General features: G+C 44.0%; 1 protein-coding gene across 3 annotated transcripts in view; it reads left to right on the forward strand.

The window, feature by feature from the left end:
* Nucleotides 1-2,283: 2,283 nt before the first annotated feature.
* AKT1 (AKT serine/threonine kinase 1) overlaps nucleotides 2,284-17,985 on the forward strand; it is a 73,486-nt gene continuing 57,784 nt past the window's right edge. The window contains exons 1-2 of one of the 3 annotated variants that reach the window (XM_030482989.1): nucleotides 2,284-2,500; nucleotides 9,469-9,645. In XM_030482989.1, the coding sequence (XP_030338849.1) occupies nucleotides 9,600-9,645 (46 nt within the window). In that variant the 5' untranslated portion in view covers nucleotides 2,284-2,500; nucleotides 9,469-9,599. Of the gene's footprint in view, nucleotides 2,501-2,546; nucleotides 2,963-4,090; nucleotides 4,109-9,468; nucleotides 9,646-17,985 lie in introns of those variants that run through there. The other 2 variants (XM_030482988.1, XM_030482990.1) reach the window with 2 other exon arrangements.

A 17,985-nucleotide genomic window follows, 5' to 3' on the forward strand; every position in this document is an offset into this window, starting at 1 on the left:
TGCAGACCAGGCACTTCCTACTTCACCTGAGTATTTTTATCCACAGTACTTTGCTGTGCTTGAGAGATAAGCCCTTACTCCAGACTGTGAATCGCACTTCCCCCTCAAATTCAGAGAATGTCGGATCCAGATAGGGATCCAAACCTTCTAGTTTGGGCCTGTCTTTCATCATGGTAAATCAGCAGTCAGAAATCTAAACAATCTGTTCATGTTGAAATTTTGGTTTTTTTTTTTTTTTTTAATTATACTTCCTTTCTAGCAAACAACAGAGGTTTATTTTCTTCTCTTCAGGACAGAAAACTGTTTACTCTATGACCTTATTTTTTCAACTGCTGCTTCATTTGTGGGGGGAAGTCCTAATGACCTTGCTCACCATGCAGCCTGGGAGCTTATCAATCAGGACAGGGTTTGGCAGGAAAGCAAGAAAACTCTCCTGCAATCAGATCTATTACCAGAGATCCCCCTGCCTGGACAGAAGTGTCTTACAGCCACTGAACACGCTCTTTATTGCTAGGTGTAACTGCAGTCTGAAGACTCTAAATTAGTTCATAAACGAATTTTCTTCTTGTTTTTGTTAAGTTCCATACACATCCTCTGAACTGCCTGCAGGCTGTGCACACTGGTGATTAATTTAAAATATATCTTTAATGCCTACCTACATTTTAGTCTATACTAAATATTCTGTACATAATGCATGGTAGGTCGAAATGTGATCACAAACCCAGATTTTTCCTTTCCATTACCTTTGTATCTTACAGGGTTCTCCCAGCCAGTTCATTCTGCTCCGATATCAACAGAAATCTTTCCACTGACTGCTGCAGATGAAGATCTAACCCTAAACTAGATAACTGGGCCTGTACCACAGGGTCTGCTTATTCCATTAAGTTGCCCAAATGGTACATTTTTAAAACTGTGCTGAAATATGCTCTAGTAAACCTTAAGGAGAACCATAAAAAGTACCACCCTGGTGTATCCCAGCTCTGCCAGGAGGAACTGGTCTGTTCCATGTCGGGAAAGGAGGTCTTGCTCTTTATTCCTCTGCCATGAAGAAAAGTGAAGCCCTTCCTCCTCTGTCTCCTGGCTCCTCTAGCTCACTGGTGTACCCAAAATCCAATGATCCATTTGATGCTCAGGAACCCTCTTGACATATACAATTAGACAGATCAAGTTGACAAAAATAGAAAAAGAAAGTGGATTTCACTGAATATGTACAATCATTCAAATTATGTGGTAGAAAAGCCTCTTATTAGATCAAATAGGTTTGCTACCAGTGCAAAGGCAGAGCCATATTCCCCAGCTTTACTGCTGTAAATGCATTTTATGTACCTTTGTGCTGTTAACAGTGCAAAGCTGCGGGAAGATGTGCTGTTTTCTAAATTCCAGCTAGCTTCTGATTGCAGAAATGCAATCATCAGTGATTGTATGTTTCTGAAGAAATCCAATTAATTCTTACAGCCCAGTTAGCGTTTATGGCACTGTCAATTAGAAATAAACAAAATCCCTTAATGACCAAAGACGGCAAATTTTGATACTGGAACTGCGGAGAAATAATGTATCTGGCAACATCGTTTTTCAGAGCAGAACAGCTCCTTAAATATAAGATTTTAAGATTTTAAGTATAAAATATTGCCATGCCGTAAGCAACAGTTCAAATAATGTGATGTTTTGACACATTCCTGTTGCAAGAGCAGGATGGCCTCAACCACTGCAAGGCAGTGGGAAAAGCAGCACCCAGACTCACCACCCGGGCCCCTCTGCCACCAAGAGTCCCTGGGGAATTGCTTAACCTTTCCACACCTCACAGCCCGCCTGCTGTGGAAAGGGATATTGAAATACCCTCCAAGGTACCGTGATGCCAAATTATTTAAACAATTGGTATTTCGCGGGTGCAAGGGAAAGCTCTGAGCACAGGGTAAGGGGACTGGCACCCGCGCTTTCGGGGAAGCTTGCTGGTGGCAGCCCAAGCACCCCCATGGGCCCAAGGGGCCTGGTCCTTCCCAGGGGCTGAAAGGCCAGGGCCTGCCCTGGCCTCTCCCCTGCGGAGAGGTCGGGCCCCTGCTTTTTGGGGTAAATTGTCCACGCTCCGGGCACCAGGCTCCTCACGCCGGCGGTTACCGTAAGGCCGGGTTAGGAGAGGCCGCCTCACTGCGCGGGGCACGGCGTCCCAAACGGCCGGGTCAAGGGCCGCGCCAGGCCCCGGGGGGTGACCCCGCCGCCGGGCCGCCCGGGGCCAGGCCGCGCGGGGGACCCGGAAACGCCGCCCTCAGGGCCTGGGGCCGGCCTGGTGGGTGGGCGGAGGGGGGCGGCGGGAGGGCCCAGCCGCCGGGCGCTGCCCCGTCGCGCTGAGGGGAGCTCCGACGGCGGCGAGGCGGGGCCGGTCGACGAGGCCCCGGCGGCGGATACCCCCCTCCCCGGGGAGCGGCACGGAGCGGGACGGCCCCTCGGCACGGCGGGAAGCGGCGTGGCGGCGGTAGGACCCGGCAGCCGCTCCCCGGAGGATGTGAGCGAGCGCCGCGGAGACGCGTGTGGGACGAGGCCGGCTGCGGGAGCTCGGCCCGGTGGCGCGGGGGGAGGCGGCGGCGGGGCTGCTGAGCGAGGCGAGGGCGGCCTCCCCCTCCCGGCCGGAGGCAGGGCGGCGACGGGGACGAGGCGGAGCGGCGGGGAAGGCAAGCCGGCAGCCGGAGCGGGCGTGTGAGCCCCATGGGCCGAGCGCCTGCGAGAGGGGGAGGAGGAGCCGCCCCGCCGCCCGCCGCCCGGGGATGGTGAGGAGGCGGCGGCTGCCGGGAGCCCAGTGAGGCCTTCGCTCGGCACCCGCCGGAGAGCCCGCCTCGCCAGCCTCCCCTTTCCCCCTGCTTGCTCGCTGGCTCGCTCCCCCCTTCCCTCCCCTTCCCCTGCCTCCCTCCCCGGCTCCCTTCCCCTGCCGCTGCCACCCTCCCATCACCTCCTCCCAGGCTCCAGCCATGTAAGTGACCCGCTCCCCCGGCTGGGAAGGGCTGGGGAAAGGAAGCGGAGGGGCCGGGGCCTGCTCCGCTCGGCCGCGCTGTGCCCGCCGCATTGTGCGGGACCGGGCGGGGAAGGGAAGGGGGCGGCCGCCCTCCGCCTTTCCCGGGCGGCGGTTGCGGGTTCGCCTAGGCCGCGGCGGCGGGTGGGGGGCTGCCCTGCCGCTCCACCCGGGTACGGCCGGGCTGCGGCGCCCCGGGGCTGGTGGAGGGGTGAGAGGGGTCGGGCTGCGGGCGGCCCCGGCCGGCGTCCTGCCGGCGGGCCCGGAGCGGGCAGGAAGCTGTTGGCTCCCCAGGATGCGGTGGATGAGAGGGCGGGGGGCTCTGGCGGCGGCCCTCGGGCCTGCCCCGGCCCCCTCGGAACCGCGGCCCTCCAGTGCCGGCGGGGGCTGGGGCTGCCCGGGACCTGCCCGAGCATCCCCCGGGAAAACGGGAGTGGCGGGGGGGTGGGAGGCATTTCTAAAATTGTGGCAAATACAGTAGCCAAGTGCCCCCCCCCCCCATTCCTACCCCTTCACCCGCCCCCATTTTCTCCCCTTGTCTTCTGTAGGCGCGTTATTCAGCCCAGCTCCGCTTTGCGGACCACTAAGTGTTTGCCGACGGGGGTGTGATTATCTCCGTGGGCATTTGGCGTGTGTAGTTGGCTGTGGGCGTTTGTGGACTTGATTTTGGTTTTTTTTGCAGTCGCGTTTTGCAGAGCTGTAGGGAGCTGTGTGCAGATGCCCCCCCGCCCCTCCAGGTGAAATCCCGCAGTTGCCGAAATGTTCTTTGAGAGTTGTAGGACTTTTGCTTCTGTTCCTCTGTAAAACGCATAATTATAATCAAGTATACGAACGTGCTGGGACTTCTTACATATTTTACTGACAGTACGCTACTGATGCTAATGCAGCTTGCACCTTATCAGTATCCCCCTGCCCCTCCTCCCGTCCCCCTGGGGGGAGTATTTTAACTGTTTTTCCTTTGTTTTCATACCACCTCTAACATATAAGAAGCAAATCTCTGATTTGCTCTTGTTTGTTTTATTTATACCACAGGAGGGATGTACATTTCAAAATACAGTTATAAAGGGGAGTTACTAACACTTAATTCGGAAGAATATTTGTTTACAGGTAAATAACTTTGACATACTGCAGGACTAGTAATTACTTTTATGTAGTAGTTAATTTCCTGATGACAGCCACAACATTTGTCTGAGTTAACAGATTTAAAGACACTGTGAAAGTACCTTTGATTTTTTAAATAGGAGGGTTTGTATTGTGTGCAAGGTTTATAGAACTGTTCTTTGGTGTGCAGCAGTGGTAAATCAAATTTAAGAATTGATCCAGTGTCAAGTAACTTGTAGCTCCAGCATTTACTAGCTGGCTTATAAAATGTCCTGTAAGTGATTACATTAAGAATTAAATAGGTTTGGGACTGACTTGATTTGTTTGGGGACAGAACAAAACTTCTCTTATAAAAACTTTAAAATGGAATTTGATTAAATGCATCTCAAATTGGTACAGATGTTCTTAGCCGCATGGTTCTTAAATTATGTAAGTGTAAACTATAAAAGGACTTGTTCTTGTTTGGGAACATAAAGAGGATTTTGTCTGGGCTCTGTCTTTGACAGAGAGGATGTAAGAAGTCTCTTTTCTGCCATCATTCAGTTTTGAAATAGGAAGCTTAGTTTGTCCTCCCAAACTGTAACTGTGGTTGCAGCTTGGACAGCTGCATCTGGTAACTCTGGTCCCTCACCTGAACAGTATTAACCTCCTGACTATTGATCAGCAAAGACATGAGAGCACAATCAAATTACAGTTTTAAAAACCCTAATTAGGCTACAGGTTGACAGAGAAGTGGATCTGGCGCTTCAGAGATTTTTGTTCTCCACTTGCCATTTTCTCTATAGCTTAGTATCAGAGAAGCCTTTCTGAATCTTGTGATAAGCCGCACTTGCTGCTGTGAAATACCAGTTTAGACATGGTGTCATTCGTCATAAAATATCTAGTAGCAAATACTAGTGGCCACACCTAACTTGTGGCCCACAGTGCATTTTTGTAAAGCAAACTAAGGTGCTGGAACAGCCTGGTCCTCCTAAGCTTTCTTGAAAGCTGTCTGCCCAGATTTGGTAATTGGGTCATGGTGCAAAGCTACCGAGGGCTTAGAGGGCCTTGAACATGTTGGAACCACTGCTGCTCCTGCAAAACACCCTTTGTAGCATGGAAGATGTACTTCACTGGTCGAAGCCTGGTGGGGACACCTATCTGTACTCTCCACTTGAAATGTTGGCTGGAGCCCAACGTTGTTTATCTGAGATGTTCAGGTGCAGTTGGCTGTCAGCTGTGAGTTTACGCTGGGATCTGGGATCAGCTGTGGGAAGAGAGCTTGGGTTGCTCATGATATCCCATGTAATGGGCCTGGGTGCACCCCCCATTCTTCAGTTCCTGTGTTTCTCATGACAGTGTCATAGGCCAAGGTAGGCACACATGGGCAGCTGGATCCTTTCTTGCCTGGTCTTCCTGCTGTGTGTTGTAAGAACGTGTAAGGACGTGTTGCACATTAGGGCTTAGGGTGTCCTGGGAGCATCAGGACTGTGCCACACCAGGGCAGTGGGCATCGGTAACTGATGATGTGGTGGGCCAAGTATTAATCCAGGAACATGTTTTGCTGTAACCTGCTTTCTGATCTGGGATAACTAGTACAGCCTGGACACAGTCTAACATGCCAGGTGAGGAAGTGGCAGGACTGAGGTTGGTGGGTCTCATCCTCCTTCAGTCTCTTGTTTCCTCTCCCTCACGAAGATGAGGTGATTACCACAGAGGTTCCAGAATCCTGTAAGGTTAGGTTTCAGCTTCAACATTATGGAAGAATCCTTTTCTTCCTGCTCTGCTTCAGGGTGTGAGTAGAAATGAATATAAATTTCATCTTGGAAAGAGGGCAACAAGGACAGATTCATCTCTTGATTTTTGTAGAGACGAAAGAAGGCGAGCATAATAAATGGAAGAGAACGAGAGAAGGAGCGTTAGTGCAACTCTCCCAAATATGGAAAAGATGATTCTGCTCCACCTTCTGTTGGGTGGTTGGTTTGACTGACTCCTTAAAGCAGGTTTTGCTGCTGCAGTGTGTAGGGAAGTGAGCTGTTATTTATGAAGAAGTTAATAACCTCTAAGGAATTAATATATGCATAAAACCAGCGGCACCGTGATAGGATGCTGATGTCATGCCATTTGTGATTTACTGCACTTCAGCTGTGTGAGGATACTTTGGTATTGAAAAAGGTATTACAGAAATGCATATTGAAAAATAAGCAAACAGAAGGCTAAGAGAAAGAAAGAGTTGCTTAGCTTTTGACAGTATTCAGTCCTATGCAGACACAGGCTGAAGCAGCCAGGTCATGCTTACCTCAGATGCCCTCTGTTCACTGGGAACCATTCCTAGATGGCCATAAATGAGGACTGTAATCATTCCTCCTTTTTTTTTTTTTTTCCCTTCTTCCCCTCTAAGGATTTTATGGAAAGGGAACTTTCTCTGGTTTACGCATCTTCGGTAGTACATTGACCTGGAGTTAACTTGCTCTTCTATTCCGAGAAATTACTCTTACTCGTTGCCACTGTCTTGAATAGAGTCTTTTACTAAAACATATATTAGGCACAGCTTGAATGTGTGCTTTAAAATATACCAGATACAACGGGTTTACTGCTATTGGAGCTGTGTCTGTGAACATCTTGTTAGACAATGAGAAGGGATCCCCTGTTCTTCACAGTGTGAGTTAAAAACAGCTGAAGTTCACCCTTATAAAATAAGTGCTCTGGCATAGCTGATTGAAGGACTGAGGTGGAGCCCATGCTGCAGGTTAGTGTTAGGGGATGTTTAGTGTTTTCCTGTTTCTTTGTGCTGTGGTACCCAATCTTCTGTGCATGGTTCCTTTATAATACCCCCTTCACCACCCGTCTTCCCTTGAAGGAGGTGGGCAGATAAAGACATACCCCTGATAGCAGGGCTGCAGTAGCAAGCAGGGAGTGTTTCTTGGGTAGAAGTTTTAGGCAAAAGGCAGTCCAAACTTTCTTGACACCACAGAGAGCAGAAAAAGTAGTTCCTCTTGATTTTGGATTTCTTTGTTGATCTGCTTTTTTGGGCTGTATTGTCATTCAAATTCAGATTATGAGATGACAGATTAGCCTATAGAGCAGGAGAATGCCAAGTGGTAACCTTGGCAAGCGTTAACCCAGAAACACCTGGAGTAAGTTAGCTGCAGATTACAGAATTTTCTGCCTTTGTGCTTTTTTCTGGTTTTAATAGTAGGATTGTCCTTTCTACAGACTAGTTTGGCTTGTAGCTTCCTTTTTTACTTGTGGTTATTGGGGATACTGATTTTTTTTTTTCTTCAATGCACCTGAATCGCTGAATTCAAGATGCATTTTGTTATGGCACGAGGTTAGAAGTGTTAACTTTCACACTTAGGTGTTGCATTTCCAGACCTTAAACTGTGATAATCTTAGGGGTTTTGTTCAACGCTTTGCAAATTGCTCGATGCTTAAACCAAGCCTCCAAACAAGGTCTAGTCTCCTTTCGACATTAACAAGTAAGTCTAGCTCACATGACTATTGTGCATGCGATTTTGAAGGGAGAATGAAAGCCTTGCATGTTCATCAGGTTCTATCCTAATTGCTGTGGAGCTAAAGGAGTTTGTTCCAAGTAACTCTGGTAGCTGTGGGTTATTGAGCTTTATTCTGCAGCCTATGGTGTTCTCGTATTTATTTACAAAATTAAGGAATCCTTACATGTCTCTTGTTCCAGTGTCGGTTTTCATGCGTTTTCCCTCCCCAGGCAAGCATCTTATCTGTTTCTTGGAGCTGATAATTATAACCAGTGAGATACATCAGATTAGTAACATAAAAAAAAAAACCCAAACCCACATCCCGAACACCTGGTTTCTGGGGAAAAAACCAGAAAATAAAGTGTTAATGGAAAATCTTGAGGAATACTGATAAAAAATGAAATTTTATAGGCAAAGTATGAGGGGAGTGACCTCCTTTCTCCGAGTCCATTTCTGCTGGCAGTGATGGAACTTGTTCAGATTTGACTTCCTTGCTTTGAAGGCTGCCCGTTTCGGAGCACTGGTGATATATGGTACAGAGCCCTCTGTCCCTGCTGTGGTTTCACTTCTAGGTTGGATTCATTTTGACCACCTGTTTCTTCCATCCAGGGTTGTGTCTTAGTGAGTTATGGGAAATCAGTTGATTTTTAATCTAGTATCTGATGGATGGCAATCACCTGCAAGCTCAGAGATAATCGATGCCTGCATGCCAGATGCATGCAGAGTCTATATATATTTGTTAGGTGGGAACGTGATGTCTTTCTGGTTGGAGAGAGACTCCAGTAAAAGTCGGGTCTTTGGTGGTGGGTTACAAATGCTGCTGGATTCTGTTTTATTAAACTTCTTGGTTATTGCTGGGAACTTGTCACCAATTACATTTTTTGATCACCCAAGTAATACCAAATTGGATTGCGGTATGGACACTTTAGAGAGCATGGAAGTCATTAAAGGGAAACAAACAGGAGATTTGTACTACAAGAAGAAAAATAATCAGATTCAATTTAGAAAAATAATAAAAGCTAATGCATTTGGGAAGAGATTACTTTCAATGAGGGAGAGGAGTGCAAATAATGTTTCCGTGGTAGTCAGCCATGAGCTAGACACGTTTTCAATAAGATACGGCAATTTTGAGCTATTTAGGTAGAAACTGCTTCTCTCAAAGCAGAGGGCTAAAGATCCTAAGTTGCATTTAGGTGTCTTTCATTGCAAGAAGACAGCAGCAAGCTGCAGGCATATTCAGGGATGAGCAATAGGAGAGGCAGGAGTTATAAATATCAAAGGTAGAGAAGACACTTTTTGGGGAATTTTGGAGATCTGAGGGGTATTAATAGGATGACGCTGAAGGTAGGAAAATCTGTAGCAGTGTCTTGGGAATATTTACTGTCAGAGTTTTATCCCCAACATGCACTGTGTGCTAGTTGATAGACTGCTACACATCAGGCTGTAGAGAAACCTTCTAGAAGAGGTTCTGGAAGTTGTTTTACCAGGAAATACTTAAGACTGGACTTTCTGAAATCTCAGAATTTTTATTGTTGTGGAGAGTGAGGTACTGTTAGAGAGGTGGATGTCTACTGAGCAAGGTCTTGCGTCCACCTCTGGTCCAGACAGTGTCTGGTGATGATGTAAGTCTGCCCACGATCAACCTGCTCAGTGAAGAAGCAGGACTTCAGCAAGCATGTATTGTGGCACCTCCACCTGCCAAGATACAAAATACAAAAATCTTTGAGAAGAGCTACAGCCCTTGTTTAGGATTTGTAATAATAATAATATGACTCCGCCACACCTTCCCAAACCAACAACCCAGCAAGGAAAGCTACTCCCTGTTGTATCCCTTACTGTACATATGTGACATGCTTAAAAATGATGGCAAACTCTTCTTTTGATCCTTTTTAGAAATAGCTGAGGAGGAGAAAAACAGAAAAGAAACCTCCGTCCCTTTTGTGGAGCCTTCTGCAGGAGTTCAGGAATTTCAACAGAGTGAACTTTTGGCATAAACTGGTTTTTCAAGAGACATTCCTGCCATTATGAATGAAGTAGCAATAGTGAAGGAAGGGTGGCTTCACAAACGAGGTAAGTGTCTCTTCCCTTCAGGACAGTAGATTGACTTTCTCTCACGTGGTCATCTGTCTTTTAGCAGCATATCTTGAAATAGTGTGTTGTTTTCCTTTTCACCCTAATGGTAAATGGCATATAAGGAGAGTGCGTGACTTGGTCTCAGATTTGAGAAAATGCACATAATAAGGGGTTTTCTTTGGGTGTTTACATGTTTGCGTGTTCACCGAAAACTGCGTCAACTGCTTTGAAAATGGTGATAAAGTTAGCAGCTGAAGGAGATGCTACTTAGAGTGTTAAAGGTTAAACTGCAGCAAATTATTTTGGTCTATATGTAGGTCTGTAGCTTTTCTTTCCGTGTTAGAACGTAGAATAGTCTTGAGGTGAATCTTCATTTGAACAGTGAAAAATATGCCTGTATTTTGCAAGCAATGCTGTGCTCTTGCAGACACTTGCTACAGAATGCGCTATTTTGTTTGTATTTGAACTGTTCTTGGTACCAGTGTCCTAGATGGGAAGAATAGCCATGAGGTGGTGCACGCTGTGCATTTCCGTTGTACCACTGATGACACTTGATTTTTATAAAAAGTCTTTATTCTTGGCTGGGTGGCAAAACTGAAGTAACATAGTCACAAGGTACCATTATGCTTTTTGCATTCTTAAATGTTTTATTCCCCAAACGGTGGGTTTGTTCTATTTCTGGGGGTAGAGTGGTGCTTGTTTCCGAGTACTACAGCATTGCTTCTATAAGCTACTTGACTTACCTGTTTCTTTGTATTCTGTGATTGTTACTTGGAAAGAGAGAGCAGTGTTAGGTACTTTCCATAATATCGTCATATTTTTGGATCAAGAACAGAATCTGTGTGTTCCAGCAGTAGGGAAGCTTGCATGGTTTTGCAGACTCAGGATTTTTCTAGAGGGTTTGCAGCAACTTGCCTGAAGGTGCAAAGGTGTATCATTTTTTGGAAGAAAATGGAAATACATTATCATCACTTTGGTAAAGGCTGATGGTTCCTCTGCAACAATAATAAATTTCTAAGAATTTAGAAAAGTTGACAATCTGTGTTTTAAAAAGGTGAAAACATTTCTAACAGCTGGATACACAGCTTAGTTTAGCAAACTGTCAAATCATCTGATGCTTGATGTAAAAATGTTTTGGTAAAGTTGTTTCTGTGGAGTGTTTGGGATTTTTTTGTGTGTATGTGGTTTTTTTGTTTGTTTTGTTGTTGTTGTTCTGGTTTATTTCAGTTAGAAATGCCTTTTCATTCATTATTTAAATAACTCATTTGATAATTCTGTTGTACCCAGTCTACCTTGTTCTGATAACGTATTTGAGAATTATGCTGTGTTTGGGTAAAACAGGAGAAAGAAACACAGAATTATGCTTCCTATTCCCATTAATGAATCTAGAAACTCTTCAAATGAGAGATACGTTTGAAAGATGTTTTTAGTTTTAAGTGATGTTTTAGGTTGAGGTTTTTTTTAACTGCCTGTTGTTACAATTCTTTCTGCACTTACCTGTAACTTTAAAAATAATTATTTTGTTATTTTGAGGAGCACTGTACAAAAATTTGGGGAAGAAACATCTCTTTTTAAAAGTATGAAAATGGAATTGTATTGTTAGGATGATTCAGGGGCAAACGTGTCTGAAACTTTAGAACAGTCGTGTTGTATTTCAAACTTGTCTGTATTTCCACTTGAGAATTGAATTTTCTTTCTTTCTAAGATTACGATAAAGCTACTTTCAAGTAAGAAGACCTCTGGAGGAGGTCTTAGTAAAAGATGCCCTGGTTTCCTGATCTGATTTTTCGTTTTTATTTTTTAAATAACCTCAGAGAAATAGATTATTACTTGTGATCGTTTGCTGATAATATTATGATGAGGTTATCTGCTGAACACATTTCATTTCAAAATGATACTCTGTATATTCTGCGTGTATGAAATGGCAAATTTGTGCCCAAGCGCCCAAGCTGTTAAATGTATCTTGTTGGTTTTTGGATGCTGGGTTTCCCAATCTTTTTAACCTGCTTCCCAGTGCCTTTTTGCTTTCCCAGTATGTGCGGTGATACCTGTTTCATTCCACTTCATTGACTATGCAACTAGTAATTTGGCATTGTACATGCAAAGAGTGTTTTAGAAAGCAGTGCTGTCTCTCCTCTTCTTGCCAGTGTGTGATCTCCGTTACTCTCTTGGTTTTTGTAGCTGTTTTGGGATCAGTTGACAAATTCAGGTTTTTTTGGCTGGGGGTGGATGTGGGGGGAAACTGATCCACTCGTGTGTGTGTTTTGTAAAGAATTTTTTGGGGTTTGGTTTTTTTGGTGTTTTTTTTTTGATCACCTTCATTTCTTGCCAGACCCTATCAGTTTGCCAGCTCTGCAAGATCAAGTGCTTCAACCACAGGATGTTTCCAAAACTGGTGTCTGATACTGAGCTGCTGAAGTTAAGGCATAAAGAGTAATTACTGCAGGGAGGGACTGCTGAAGGAGGATTTTAGACATAGGAAATGTATATTGCTTGTCTTTTGGATCATTTATAAAACTGAAGGTTGTACTCATGTGTTCTTTAAAGATCCTAGGGCTTTCCACATGCAAATATAAGTAGCAACTGGCCAAAATCCAGATTGGGCAACGATCTTCTCTGTAGCTAACGTTCCCCCATAGCTTTGGTTGGATATGGTGTCTCTCAGTTCACGTCATGAGCAGTTGAACAGAATGGCTGTGTGCAGTTAAACAGTTGCTACATCTCACCCCAGCAGTGGCTTAATTTTGGTGGTTTTAATGATTTGTGTATGTATAAATCAGGCTGCAAAGTGCTCTGGAGCCCTTCTGATGGCAGGTGTATATAAGCATAAAGCCGTCATTAGCAGGAGCAGGTGTTTTGGCCTGGCAGGGAACTAGCAGGGCTTTCTAGAATTGTGGGGTTGTTTTCTTCTGTCAGCATGCTTTACATTTCTGTTTTTGTTTCCAAGATTAAAAATACGAATGGAGAAATGAAATTAAACATTGCTGCCTGGACGAGAGCTCTTGGCAGTTCTGTAAGTCAGTCACTTAAAGGAAGCTCGACTTCCAGTAGCGCAGATGTTTGTGCAGGGGCCAGAGTCATCTCCGTGACATGTCTAACCTCAATCAGGCAGAAATAGAAGAATTAATGAATGAACTTCTTTTTTTCCCTTTTTTCCCCATTGGCAGTACTTGGTGCTGTTACTCTAATCACAGTGAGGCGATAGACTCTTGTGTGAAGACAGAAACAGTAGTTACAATACTATCCACTCTTTGCATAACTGCATGGCTGAAGAGGTCAACACACATGTAGAAAATGTGAAGAGACTCAGACTTGGTGTACTGCGTGTAGTCCCTGGTTGTGTTACATTGAAGGTTTGTTTAGTGGGAAAGGATGGGGGAAATGGGGTCGATGCAGAGGTGCTATAATTGTGATTGAATATGAAGGGAGAAGGAGAAGATGATCTGCCCAAATTGCTGCTTGTTGAGTACTGAGATTGTAGGTTTTCTGTCATGAGTATCCTTAGATTTGGTTGTGTGTGGTGGAACTTTTTGGATAAAAGAGGTCTGCCTGAGTGTATTTTATTTGCTTTACTGATCGATTTTAAAGATCTCAGTGGATTTCTTGCATCTTTCTTCTCTCGTCCCTGTTTATAAAGGTCCTTCTATTGTCTTCAGCCTTCATCCTGTTTTTTCTTTTTTTTTTTCCCAGTCTTTCTGCAAGGCTAACAAAGAGAGGGATTGTGCGTTTTGATACTCTGTCATCTCTGTCTTCCCTAGTATGTCCGGTTTTCTTATTAGGGCATCAACTCATATGCAAAAAGGAGTCTTTTGGAGGCAGGGAAGCGGGGGGGTGGGAAATGTACACTGACATTTAAAAAAGGAAATAGAAATCTCAATTTCTTACTCTGAGAACTCTGAAGCAATTATAAAGCAGCAGGAGAGACCCGTGTATTCATCCATTAATATTTAGCAGCAAATGTGGAGTTACTTTTTGCTTTTGTTTTTAAATGGTGTATAAACACTGCACAGTAATTTTAACCCTGCAAACCAGTGTCAATTTGTGTACTTCAGGTCACTATTTGACTGGTTGGGAGTTGGGCTTCCAAGCTGATTGAAATTAGTAGAGGTCGTTAAATGAGAAATTAGACAAAAGATACTCCAGTTAATGAAATACTACTTTTGTTGTTGTTGAAGAATTATTTCTGTATTGAAATGGAGTGATACAGACATCCTAATAAATAACCACTAGTCCATTGTGATTTGTTTTCCTATAGCTTCATTGCATAAAATTAATGCAGGATCCATATGTAAAATAGAAGCCAGGAATTAAATGCTGATTGTTGCTCTTTTAACTCACTCTAGCAGAATAGCACAGTGAACTTCAGCTCAGTTATTTTGAGGTTCATGCTTTCAGTATTCTGTTAGTATGAATCAAAACGGGATCTTATGAGGTATGACCAGTAGTAAACTCTTTTAAGCCAGTGGGTGTCTTGTGCTGCTGTGTTTCTTCACCTCTCTTTCTTCTCTCTTTTCCATTCTCACCATGTTCCCTACCTCTTTTTGTGCATGTGTTTTATTTTGGGGTGCTTTTTATTTTTTCTTTGGCTTCTGTCTGTCCCTGGGATGTAGTAGTGCACTTTCTTGACGACCTGTGTAGCCAGAACCTTCAAGGTTCAGTTTAGTCTGGATTTCATGGTATTGCAGGGGAGTTGATACAGAGGTTCCCAAGACACTCTGAAGATGCCAGCTATAGGGGGCATGGCTGTTCTAGAGGTAAAACTGGGCGGAAGAAGACAGGGTAAGAAGCAAGACGGGCTGAACGAAGAATGGAGTGGGAAAGTTTGTAACAGGGGGAAAGACGCTGTTGCTACTTCCAGAGCTGAAGCGTTGGGTATATAGGGAAATCTGTTGCTACTCTTATTGGAAACAAAAGATAAGCTGTGTCAGTTTGTGGTTTTTCTTGTGTCTCTTTTTCAACACAAGGGGCAATAGTTTTGCAATGCTAGCTCTTGGTTGCTTTCATTTTGCTTGCCCTGTTCTGGGAAAAGGAGATTGGGGAGGAACCAGGAAATAGTCGACCAATAAATCTGACCTTGGTGGTAGGCAAGATGCTAGAGACATTAAGAAAGGATGAGATCACAAAACATCTGGAGAAATATGAGCTGATAATGGCTAGTCAGCTTGACTTTTGGAGGGTAAATCTCATCTGATGCAATTATGTGTGGAGAGATCATAGGAAGCAGGCTGGATCCAGTGTACTGTAAAAAGTCGGCTTTGGATGACAGAGAAGTCAGATGCTGAGAATTACCTGCTACAGTGTAACTATACTGTACTGCATCTTTGAAAGAGCTAGCGTAGCCTAGAGATTGCTCATCTTCCTTCCACTGAGCAGACTACTTAAGTCTTTGACCATCTTTGTTCCTTTCCAGTGTCCTTTTAGAAAAGTCTTTATTCCAGAACATTTCTTTGTGTAGGAAAACCCATTCCTTAAGCCACAGCTTCACAGTTTTTGAAGGGTGAAGTCCAAATATTCTCTTTTTTTTCTTTTTTCTTATTTTTTTCAGTAAAAATGGCTCTCTAAAAATCTTTGTTCCAATATTTTCCCCACCTTTTTTGCAAAATACTTTCAGTTCTTTAGAGAAGTCAGACTGTGTTAGATGTTTTTCTCTGTGTTTGTAAACTGACTGTCTGGAACTTAAATGGAGTGACACCACGCACACTCTCGCTTTGAATGGCAAAGAGGAAGAGCTCAGATGTTGATGCCCACATTATTTATGTCAGTCCTGGAAGTTTACTTTCATATTCTGTTTTATTGTACATCAGAAGGGAAACAAACAAGGTCTCAATTTTATCTCTTAAAGTGGGGTAGAGTCATAAATTACTGTTACTTGTCGTTAAAAGAGATTTGAGAATGAGGGATTTAGGACGTTGCAAGCTCTGTTAAAGTGAGCCTTTGAATGCGTGATGCAGTGGATCATGCAAAAACTGCCTGCATTGGCTTTCATCCTCTTTTTCATAGTTCCTTCATTTTCGAGAAAGAAAAGGTAGGCCTCTGCAAAAAGTTGTCCACATGTGGGTTTTCTGTTGTTTCTCAGTAGGCATACTGAAAAGTCACCAGGTTTGGATTTAGGAAGAAAGAAGGACTAAATGAGTATGCTGGTTTGAGGTAAAGAGAGAGCAAGAGAGTAAAGCTGGCTCACTGCTCTTGCAGCAGTGGTTTTAGGCAGGGTGTTGTGCCATGCATTTTAAATCTGGCGCCTTGTCCTCACTTGAAAATGTCTTCCCCTGCAGCCCCTGTGTGGATGCCAGCAGCTTCCTTCCCTTCCAGCATTCCCTGCTTCTGCTCCCCCTGCTTAAGCACCATCAGCTGCACCCCTTGCCTGTGCCTGCAGCTTCACCTGCCTGAACTTGCTCTGTGTTAGCACTCCTAGCCCTAGACTTTATCATCTGAAAAAACCGGTGAGGACTTTGATGCTCTTAGAGCAGTACATGGTGACATGTAGTGTATCTCCTTTTATTCACTTTTTCTGTTTATGTTACTAATAATTCTCTTAAAAATTACAGTGGTGATTGGTCTCAGTCGCATTCAGGAACAAATCTTATTATGTATTGGAAAGAGGGATTTGCTTAACATTGAATGCTTAGTTTGAATGTGTTTTGAAAGACACAGTATTGTAAAAAAACAACTGTTAGCCTTGTGTTTTTCCCTCTTTTACATATTGAAGTAACTGATCTGCTAAGAAAAAAAAATTGAGTCAAATCTTATTTAAAAAGCCATCTCTCATGGGGGGAAGACAGAGGAGGGATTATTATTTTCAGATGTATTATGTTGTAGGTACAATGTGCCTCTTATAGGGGGAACAAAAACCAGGAAACTGTGAGGAAAGAGGAAGAAAAAGAATGGAGAAAGAATAGCACCATATTAGGTGTGAAGTAGTGTGCTGCTGTGAGAAATATTTACTGCAACTGAAAGGGGGAAATAATGAAGACCAACACTGGGTGCAGTTAGAACACATGTTGTGGAACTCTGGGATTATCCTCTCACCTCTTCAAGTTGAGCCAAAAATGTGAAAAAGATAGCTGATCAAACAGTATTGTGAAATTTGTCAATTTATTTGAAAGTGCATGGTCATATTTGAGGACAGTCGAGGTAAACAATCATCACAGACGACGGGCAAGTCAGTTACTGTTTTACTGAGTCTCCTGGGTGAGCTGGGAGAATGTGTTTTGAAGTGCAGTCCAAAGCCCAGGTCATTGGTGAACTGCGTGTAGAAATACACTGTGGAATCAGTGGTTCCGTGCATGACTACAGTGGTATTTCATGCCAATATTGAGACTGAGTGCAGCACCTGAATAATTTACAGGGCTGTCAAATCAGTCTCTTCTGCTTATCCTTTATTAATATGCTCTTAATGAAGACCACAGAACATATGTGTCAGAGAAGTGGGTTTTCTGATGGTTGTGGACCACAGCCTTTGTAGGAGATAACCTGTTTTGGGAGAAAGCTCTAGTCTTAGAATAGTTTGAGTTGGAAGGGATCTTTAAAAATAGTCTAGTCAACCCCCTTGCCCTGAGCAGGGACATCTTTCGCTAGACCAGGTTGCTCAAATCCCCGTCCAACCTAGCCTTGAATCCTTCTAGGGATGAGGCATCCACAACTTCTCCGGGCTACCTCTTCCACTGTTTCACCACCCTCATAGTAAAGAATTTCTTCTTTATATATGCGTAATGTAAATCCATTCTCTTACAGTTTAAAACCGTTACCTGTTGTTTTGTCACTATAGGCTCTGTTAAAAGGCCTCTCAGTCTTTGTTATAAGCCCCTGTTATATTTGCAAAGGCCACAATAAAGTCTCCCTGGAGCCTTCCCTTCTCCAGGCTGAACAGCCCCAGCTCTGTCAGCCTGTATTCCTAGGAAAGGTCTTCAAGACAAGTGTTACTATGCTGATATGAGAGTTGTACTCAAGAGGTTGACACTGGTGTTACTTGAGTGGACTTCAGGTGCTGATGGAGGTCAGGGCTGCTTACAGCAATCACTGCTAATTCTCAGATTTTAAGTGCAGCCTTTATGTTTGTGGTGGCTTTATAAATCAGTTTCCACCTGTAGAAGTCACGAGATTTTGAAAGTTTTGTCCCTTTTTCTTTGTGAAGCAGAGGAGCTTGCTAGTCCTGATGACATAGAGAAAAACTGGAAAACATCACCTTGCATGCCTTCTTCACGGTTTAGACTAAGGAGAAGAAAAAGGGCCATTTAATTACTTCTAATGAAAAATCTCAAAAATTAGAGGATTTAAAAAAATTGTCTGAAGTCTTAGCCTTAGCAAGATACCCTGCTATGTCTGCAATTGTGTCAAAGG

The sequence above is a fragment of the Strigops habroptila genome, chromosome 4, assembly GCF_004027225.2.
Source record: "Strigops habroptila isolate Jane chromosome 4, bStrHab1.2.pri, whole genome shotgun sequence".
NCBI lineage: Eukaryota > Metazoa > Chordata > Aves > Psittaciformes > Psittacidae > Strigops > Strigops habroptila.